The sequence below is a fragment of the Medicago truncatula genome, chromosome 8 (assembly GCF_003473485.1).
Source record: "Medicago truncatula cultivar Jemalong A17 chromosome 8, MtrunA17r5.0-ANR, whole genome shotgun sequence".
Lineage (NCBI taxonomy): Eukaryota > Viridiplantae > Streptophyta > Magnoliopsida > Fabales > Fabaceae > Medicago > Medicago truncatula.
The window spans coordinates 7,869,967-7,879,933 of NC_053049.1; the positions used below are offsets into that span (position 1 = coordinate 7,869,967).

General features: G+C 30.3%; 1 protein-coding gene across 4 annotated transcripts; it reads right to left on the minus strand.

Annotated features, from left to right (window-relative positions):
• Nucleotides 1-348: 348 nt before the first annotated feature.
• Nucleotides 349-4,683, minus strand: LOC11430434 (dnaJ homolog subfamily B member 6). Of its 4 annotated transcripts, none has more exons than XM_024773288.2 (7): nt 4,175-4,680; nt 3,787-3,880; nt 3,560-3,627; nt 2,619-2,675; nt 1,715-1,951; nt 1,108-1,182; nt 349-833 (listed from the first exon to the last, which is right to left on the minus strand). In XM_024773288.2, the coding sequence occupies exons 1-6, from the start codon at nt 4,277-4,279 to the stop codon at nt 1,153-1,155; spliced, it is 591 nt and encodes a 196-aa protein (XP_024629056.1). In that variant the 5' UTR covers nt 4,280-4,680; the 3' UTR covers nt 349-833; nt 1,108-1,152. The 4 variants fall into 4 exon arrangements, with proteins under 4 accessions (XP_024629056.1, XP_003627375.1, XP_013444482.1 ...); XM_003627327.4 differs by having other exon boundaries at nt 349-837; XM_013589028.3 differs by lacking the exon at nt 1,108-1,182 and having other exon boundaries at nt 399-837; nt 4,175-4,683.
• Nucleotides 4,684-9,967: the final 5,284 nt, after the last annotated feature.

A 9,967-nucleotide genomic window follows, 5' to 3' on the forward strand; every position in this document is an offset into this window, starting at 1 on the left:
AATTGTCAATAGTAAATAGTCCTTCAAAAAAATAAATAAATAGTTATAGGAGTAAAAATCATGGTCAAAATGAGACTGAAAAATAATTTGTGTGATTTAATTTTAAAATATTTTTATAGTCAAATGTCAATTTCAGGGAGAACAAGAAAAGTATTCATCCTGTCAAAAAAAATAAAATTCATTTCCTCTACAAAAAAGTATTCATTTCAAATCTACTAGTACTCTAAATCATTGGATTAACTCAACCATTAGGGTGCAATTAGAGATCACAGTAGATTATTTTGACAAGGTGAACTAACTTCAGATTTTTTTGTCCCCATAGACAAATTTAGGATAAACAAGAAAAGATTCCTTTCAAATCAAAATTGACATTAAGAATTGTACCATAATGCAACAAGTGACTAAAATAAATATTACACTTTTGATTAAATGTCTTGAAATGAAATGATACAAATCTTCATAAATGAGAAATACCAAAATGATTTGTCAATTATTTGAAGGATGCCACTACCATCAAATTTTCCAAGGCATTTGTGACCTCCCTACCCTATAGTACTTCTTAGTACTAAGATAAACTATGGTCTTCCCCCTAATCTTTTTAGTTGCACATGTCACAAGATTGTAGAGTTTTCCCATGACCAAAATGCTAAGGTTGACACACATGAATTAGCATGTCATTAAGTTTATCAATTAGCAGAAATACCAGGATGGTCATTAGAGGAAACATGTCCACATGAAATTTTTTGTTTTCTTCCTTTTCTTTGTTTTTTGCTACCTCCTCCTTCTAGAATTCCCCCTTTTTCCTTCTCCACATCTTCTTGAAGGTGCTTCATCTGTCTTCATACCAAGAATTAAAAAATGTTGGATCAGTATGAAGTTAAATGTAGTGGACCAATCTTCCTAAAATAAATTGCATTTATAGAAGAGACCAGCTATATAATATATGGAGTAAACCATCAAATTACTTCCTGTCTTTGTACCAAATTTTCAAATTAGTCCCTGACTCTATTAATAACTCAAAATGATCTCTGTCTTTATCAAACGTTTTTCAGATTGGTCCCTGGCTCTATTAGTTTTGTAAGGAGATCACTAGGAAGAATCACTTACCACTTCTATATACTCCACCCATACTCCATTGTTTTGTATCCTCATTCATTGGTAATGATAATTTACAAGATTGACCTTGATAACATGAACAACAAAAAAGATACCACTAATTAAAAGACTCATGGGAAAAATTCTCAACACAAATTAACCACTTTTTCCTGAACCACTTAATCTATCTCCAGAGTAATTGGCAAGGTTAAAAACAAATCATAACAATTCATGCTTCAGACAGATCCTCGACAACAGCAACACTACACTGGTACAACGAATGCACAATTGTTGGACCGTCTGGATTCAGACGATCCAACTGCAACAATTGCATCTATGCAACTACCGCACATGAACCAAATTCTAAATCTCTGATCATTCTCATTACGTCAAAATCTTGTATAATTTAAAGTAAACCCCATAACTCAATTACATGTTAAACCCCTATCTTTTTGTTGTTACTACACATAGGCCAAACAAGTAAAGTCATAAATCATTCAAAATACAATCTTTCAAAATAGATGCAACTCATAATCCTTACTTATGTTATATATATGTTTGCCATGAATGTTACGTCAAATGAAGGAAAACATATAAAAAATGATAAGCGTATACTGACCCCAAAACAGAAGTTCTGGTAATTTGCACCAAAACTAGAAGAATCCTCTGCCTTCCCAAAATTCATTTGAGTGGAATTGCGCTTATTTGAATTCGAGCTTTCACTGAACGTCATGAAAGTCGATGAAGTGGAGCAACCCGAAGCATTAAGAGAGGTGCTTCCATTTAATCCGATATCCGCTTGAAACATATCATCAAACAACTGTTGTAACTCCTCGAAGCTCTCCTCTCCATTTTCCTGTATTACATATCAATTAATCAATTTTCGAGTTAAGTGATAGATGAATTGAAAGAGCTAAAAAGATCAAAATTTTGACGAAAAAGCTAAAAAGATCAAAATTTTGACAAAAAAGAAAATACTAACATAACAGATAACTCGAATTAATCTATTTATGGAAAGTACACAAGGAAATTTACGAACATGGCCCAATCCAGTAACTACTTTATCCTTCCAACAATTATTTTCAAATCTAGTTTGACATTGCCCACAATAAAATAATGTCTTGTTCTACAATCCAAAATTGATTCACTTGAATTATTTTTTAAATAATAATATATTACTCATATAATTTTATTTATCTCATAATTTAAGAGTTGAGTGAAAATCAATCACATCTTCCCCAACAATAAACCCCCACCATACCAACTATCATAGCAATTGGACCAAAGAAGACAAACATTATTAGGACCCAATCCCAAAAGGTAAAAAGACACAACTACATAGTATTAGGCTAAAGAAGACACTATGTTTGTCTAACTTTATCCACTAAACAAAAAATATATAAAAAAACAACCAACGTTGTTTGTGTCTAGCTTTATTATCACCTAACCTAACGTTCCACTAATTACAAGCAAACAAAACAAAAAGATATTGCAAAAATATTAAGATATTAAAGAGGACTCACATTTGATTTAGTTTGGCTCATCATTGTAACCATTTCATTCAGAAAGTCTCCCATACCCTGCAAAACAAAATTCATTTTCTTAGATTATAGCACATCAAAATTATTGGTTCGAGAATACTCCTCTCTATTTGATTGAAACAAGATTCAATTCCATGAATTATTGCCTCTTATTGAAAACATATACACAACATGCCACATGTGCTATGTGACACATAAATTGACTTAATTTAGAAGAAAATGCATGCTTTTGTGAAAAACATTTTTTTTTCCTCCTTTGGGAAAAGACATTTGTTGTGGAAAATGTTTTCCTACTAATCTTGAAGAAGATATCTCTTTTTTTCACGTGAAAGAGGAGAAGAAAAATAATTGGACGGTGCAAAAATCAGAAACATGACAATACTGTTGATGACATGACAAAAGTGACATCATCATGCAAATTTGATAGTATGATTAATTATATGAAAAAAAATTGTGACATTATGAATAATTGAATGAAGACTCATACAAGTTTTATTCAAAGGTAGAAGTTCATTGTCTTCTTTAACTTAAGGTCTATAATAGTGACATAATTAGTGTCATTTTACATGTATACCTCAAAACTTAACTCATTTATATTTTTTCTTAATTTCGTCGTACCGACATTGACCATATCATTGTTTCGTGGAGACAAATATGACCATGAGGGAAATTTCGTTCTCAATCTCCCCACCTAACGATCAAATCAACCTTATATCCCTAATTCAGTTTCAATATTCATTAAAATAAAATAAAAATAAATAACAAAACTGAAAAGACAGAGTCATAAACTAAAATTGTTAATGTGAAAGTGAAAAGGTTAAATTAAGGTTGCTTCTCTTCTCTCCCCTCAAGGAAATGAAGAAACAAAACATAACGCAAAAGAGGGTCCCCAACTCATGAATGGTGTGAAACAAGTGCCTTACATTTTCGTCATCATCACTGTCGTAAACTCCAACGTCGTACATTAATCTCTTGTTCGAGTCAGATAAAACTGTCCCAAAAAAAAAACATCATTTACATTTTAGACCCAATATATAAAAACAAATAAAAATTACAATTTTTAGTACAAAATATACTAATGAATCATGGCTCATGGGACAATATTCAACAATGAAAATAATATTAAATTAAAAAAATACATGTAAATTACCAGAATAGGCTTCTTGAATTGCCTGAAATTTCTTCTTAGCTTCTTCCACAAACTTCACATTCCCTGAAGCTGAACAACGATCTGGATGCCATTTCTGTCCATTTAATCAAATTATTTTCTTTTCTAAACAATTCCATCTTTCATCATAACAACAATAATTCATGTCCAAAATATCTTGCTTTCACAATTTCCCAACACATATAGGACTCAAAATATAACTTTCATGGTACAAAAAAAAACAAATTGAGGGTTCTTTCAACCATGAAAAAAATATATCTAATTTTGAGATGACCCATGTGAATAAAATTTAGAAAAAAAAGGGTGGTTAGAATAGAAACAGAGACGGTGTAGAAAGAAAAAGATTATAGAAAGTATAAGCATTTCTAACCAGTGCAAGTTTCTTATAAGCATTCCTTAGCTCTGAATCAGAGCATTCCTTATTCAATCCCAAAACTGCATAGAAATCATTGCTTTTGTTTCCTTCGTTAGCCATATTATTTCCAACAAGAACAATCCAAATTTTCACAACCAACTAGATCAACCAACCAAACTAGAATTCTCCAACAGAACCAATCAAATATCAAACTAATGTTTTTTGTATTGTCGGCAAATTGAATCAAACAAACTCAATCAAAACACAAAATCCGTACAACCATAAAAGTAAGAAACTAAATTCTAAGAGACATACATACAATCACAATAACATTACTATGTGATTATATATATAAAATATGTAATATTAATATACAACTTGGATGACAACTTGAGTTGCGGCTACATGTTTGTGAATAGATACATAGTACTTAGCATTTTGTTTTGTTTTAGACTAGATGGAATGAAGGGTTGAAGTGTAAAGACTTAGCCTCATGAATACTCTAGAGACCTCTAATACTAGACTTTATATAGTTTATTTTTGTTTTATTTTCATATTATTTAAAAGATGCACAAACAACCATTTTGGTCAATGAATATGTGAGACGATGTTACTATAGTATTGAAATGTATCAAAATTACAAAAAGTATACTAAAATATGTCATTTTTTTTTATTGACATTAGTTTGGACATAAACTCCGATCGTTTAACTTCGTTAATCTTTTTTGATAAAAAAAGTTTCATCAATTTTTACTTCATATCAATTGAACTACTCAATCCTCTATTGTTCAGATCTAATATGTTTTTTCTTCGCCAATTTAGTTTATGAATTATTAACAAAAATGGTATCTAAGATAAATTTTGATACATTCAAAGATTATAATGAAAGTAATTCACACGTTTCAGACCAAAATAGTTGTTTCCTTTTTAAATTAAAAATCAATGAGAATATCGTTTCTGTTTTTAACAATTAATTAATTAAACCCAAAGAAGTGGTTTTGGATGGGTGGTGATGTAGGGCTGAGATTCTATGATGTTAGATATTTTTTTGTGTCCAGAAGGTTCTCTGTGAATGAGAAAAAGTCCTAAAACTCCTTTTGTTGTTTTTGTTGTTGTGTGCAAATAAAGGGAAAACGTGAGTTTATGAAATTGTTAATAAAAAAGAGAAATAAAAGTTAAATTCATGGGAGGGTCCCACTATAGATGTTATAAGCTGTTTAACCGCTTTGAGAATGAATTGATTGCTCACACTCCATTGTCTTTGTCGGATGATAAATAAATTAGTTAGGAGTGCTTTTCATCCCTGTAATATATGTTATTTTTTTATTTTTGCTTCTATAAAATTTTCGGTTTTGATTTACACCCTCGTAAAAAACAAAATCCGGAAAGCACCCTTATTAGGCCATTCAAAAACCAAAATTTCTTAAAAAAAATTCTAAAAATGGCCTATTAGGAGTGTTTTTTGGAAAAATAATAATTTACGAGGGTGCAAATCAAACCGAAAATTTTATAGGGGTGAAAATTGGAAATGACATATATTAAAAAACACTATTAACTCTAAATAAATTGATGATAAAAGGTTGTGGAGCTCACTTTTGGAAATAGTTTGTCTAAAGAAAAATCTACTGTAATACTTTTTTATTAACAAGAATGCAAATTTTGATTTATTTAATGTCAATTAGTAAATGAAGTGACATAGGCTACATACAACAAAGTAGGTTAAGAAATGAAATTTGGAGTTGGAATTTGGAAATGTTTTAAAAGATAAAAGGCTTAATTACATTTTTGGTCCTCACATTTTGATCAACTCACGAAAATGGTTATACCTCTTTTAAATCGAACAAAATCGTCCCTAAATTATATGTTTTTTGCAGTTTAGTCCTATATCTCTTTATTTCTAACTCAAGAAATGCACAGAAATGACAGTTTTAGTCAAACCACATATGTTCAACCATGAAATAAACAAGGAATAAAGCATGTGGGTATAAAGAATCTACTTTATCCAGCACACTAACCTAATTTCTGAGACATGTTACATACCTGAAACATGTCTTAGAAATTAGTTTTTTTTTGGATTGTGTGCTAAACAAAGTAGATTCCTTGTACCCACATGTTTTATTCCTTGTTTATTTCATGGTTGAGCATAGGTGGTTGGACTAAAACTGTCATTTCTGTGCGTTTATGGAGTTGAAAATAGAGGGATATGACTAAAACTGCAAAAAATATATAGTTTAGGGACGATTTTGTTCGATTTAAAAGAGGTAGAACCATTTTCGTGAGTTGGTCAAAATGCGAGGATTAAAAGTGTAATTAAGCCAAGATAAAATTAGATTGGTGTTGCTTACATTAACTTAAAAGATTTTATTCATGTTATATACAAAGTAATGATATTCGTACAACCATTTAATAATATTTTTTTATTTTATTTTTTCATTAATAAAAGCAACAGAGAGAAAGACTAAGAGAACACAAGAATAGTACAACCATTTAAGAACATTTTTTTTTTATTTTATTTTTTTATAAATAAAAACAACGGAGAGAAAGACTAAGAGAACACAAGATAATAATAAAAGTATAAATTTTGTCCAAAACTTATCTTAAAATAGTAAATAAATATCATTTATCTTTTTTTACATGAAGTCCAAAATGAACATCATACTACATTTACATTTTTATGACTTTTACATTATTTTTCTCTTATATCAAGTTTGACATCCAAAATAATTTGTATACGGTGTCGGTTTTATGTGTCTACATGACCTAACTATTGTTCTACAACTAAGCAAGTCTTCCTTAGTTATAACTCTAAATAAAAAATATTTGGATGCATAAATAGAAAAAAATTAAAAGAGGAATAAACTAATGACATTATTTTATACTTTTATCTTTTGATTTTTTTAATCTGTGTGTTTAAGTATTTTTTATTTGTGCATGTGATCAACTAGAACATACCCCTATAATTATAAATAGTTAAAAGAATAATTTTTGTGTTTGTTGGAGGACTTTTTTACTCCACAAATGTAGTTTTATGTTCAATGAAAAAATTGCGGTATCTAAACACTACAAGAAATATGATAATTTGTCAGGGGTAGAATCACCGGCAAAATGCACAAAGCCTTGGGAAACGGCTGTTTAACAAGGATTTTGCCAGGGGCGAAATCCCTAGCAAAGCAGGTCATCGCAAATAACCATGCCAGGGCTTTAGCTCCTGGAGAAACTCTTTGGTTAAAACATATGCCTTTTGTTGAAGTGATGAATGAGTGGAGATCTTAAGTAGATTCAAGGAGTCTTTTGTAATATAGATTGAAGATTCAGACGCCAATGGATGCCATTAAATTGGTGAATTTTAAGTCCATAGGTGGCTATTGAAGAGTAAAAACAATACAATTTTTAGGGGTTTCAGTTTAGGTGGCTAAATCAAAGTGATGCGAAAAATGGTATTTTCATGCATGTTGTCAAAGCCCGAGGAAATTTGATTAAGATCACAATATTAAGGGTGGTTGATCAATGAGTTGTAAATCTTGCAGAAGTTCGTAAATACATACTCCTTATGGTCTCATATATAAGTTTTTTTTTTTATTTTTTTATTTTAAGTTTATTGAATAATTAATATATCTGATCTTCATCGTAAATATGATACATTAATTATTCAATGAACTTAAAATATAAATATCTTCTTATATATGAGACGATGAAGTACTTTTTACAACATTTCTTTGAGGTCATTGTTGGATGATCTTTCTTTCCCATTAAATTCTAGGGAGAACAATGATTTATTATCGATATCATTTATAGTATAGGAGATTTTGAGAAAAAAGTAAGAGGCCCGACCTAAATTATTTGAATTTTAGCTTTACTAAATCTTTTTATGATCTTGTGAAAAGGGGAGATGAGTTTTATTTAAGGAATTCTTGTGAAATACTTACTAATCTTCGTTATTGTTTCTCCTCCTATTTTTTGTACTATGGTACCTAAGGTAGAGAGCCCTCAACCCCTTGGAGATATAATGGGGGCCAAAGTATCAACAGTTTGATTTGATAAGGTAATTAGCTTTTATTTGGGAAGGCAACTAGAGGAAACTAGTGAATGATGATGTTGTTATGGTCAATGAGGTGGTAGACATAAGTACCTAACAAGAAATGTCTTAATTTTAAGGTTGATTTTATGAAGAAGTGTGATTCTATCAAGTGGGGTTCATAGGTTACATGATGAGAATGTTGGCTTTTGTGACAAATTGTAACTTGTAAGCTTTGGTCGTGTTTGTGTGTTATAAGGAAACCTCTTAATTTTTGTTAATGGTTAGTAACACGCTAGCTCTATTTGTTTTTCCTATTGGTCATTAAGGGCTTGGGCAGAATGTAGGATACTTGAATTTGAATTTGGTGGTATCTCGTTTTCAATATGGAATGTTGTTTATCATAGATGTGTAGATAATTTACGTAAGATTATTGCTCTTCTCGTATATGTTTTGCTCATTTCCGTCAAAATAGTTGAGCGTGAGTTAACACACACATGTGTATTTCTCAGCGGAAATGAGCAAAAACAGATGGAAGAAGTGTAATTCTTTTTATGGAATGTGAAGTCACTCTTGAATTGGTTTGATTTGGATTTTAGGTATCATCCTATCCTTTACAAAATAGCATGTTGGACTAACAATGACAAATGACAATGATGGTACTTCCTATTTCATAATTTTGACATGACAAAAGTAATTAATCAAAATAAATTGTGATTTTAAATCGCATATGTAAATGTTAAGATTATAATCAACTTTGCTTAATCGAAAGTATGAACATCTAATTTTTATTGATTTACGGGATGGTTTGGAAGATAGATGAATGTCCCAGTAACATTCGTCCAAATGTTATTCAATTAGATGTGCTTATCAAAAGTTAATTCAAACGTTCTTTGGCATAAAGCGGTTCCTCTCAGAGTCAAGTTATTTGTTTGGCGCCTACTTCTCTATGCATTTCGACTAAGGATAATTTGCTCGGAAAGGGTGTGATTTAGAACAATGATCAACAATATATGAGGTGATGCATAATGAACGAAGATGTGAGCCACTTATTTGTCAAGTGAGATTTTTTTGGCAGAATTTGGTCCTTGATTTCAAATTGAATTGGTTTTGTTGCGGTTCATCCAGAATCCCTTTCAAACCATCTTATGCTTTTTAGTTGTTTAAGTGGTTTTTTCCAAGCAAGATCGTATGACTCTAAACTTTATTTGACTCCCTTGTGTATGAGTCATTTGGAAAGAAAAAGACCATAGTATTTTTTCGCCCAAGGAGACAAATCTGCAAACGTTATATGACAAAATTAAGCTTCAGTCTTTCTGGTAGTTGAAAGCAAGATACACAACTTTCGTTTTCTCGGTGGCTTACTACTGTTTAGTGCTTGAATACAATTTCTTAATTTGTTTCTTTTCTTGTCTTTCTTTTATTTTTGTGTTCGCACCTTGTATTGTATACATTTATTAACTTTGTTTCAGACAGATCTTGTTATTGCAGAACTTAACTAGTTTGAGTAATATATTTCATTTTGTCTTTAAAAAATATTGTTAAAAATGTTTTTTTTATTTATTAAGATGCTATAAAACATAGTTGTACCCATAAACATAATTCAACTGGTAATGACATTACGATATGCATGGATCATGATTTAAATCTCAAATTTTTCGCTTATTTACTTTAAAGATAAATTTATAGCCATGACAAAATACAGACAAATAGAGTTTATGTGGCCCCTTTGACACATATGCATATTTGTTTTTATAAAATCTCATAAAGACAAATATACATGAAAAATGTTA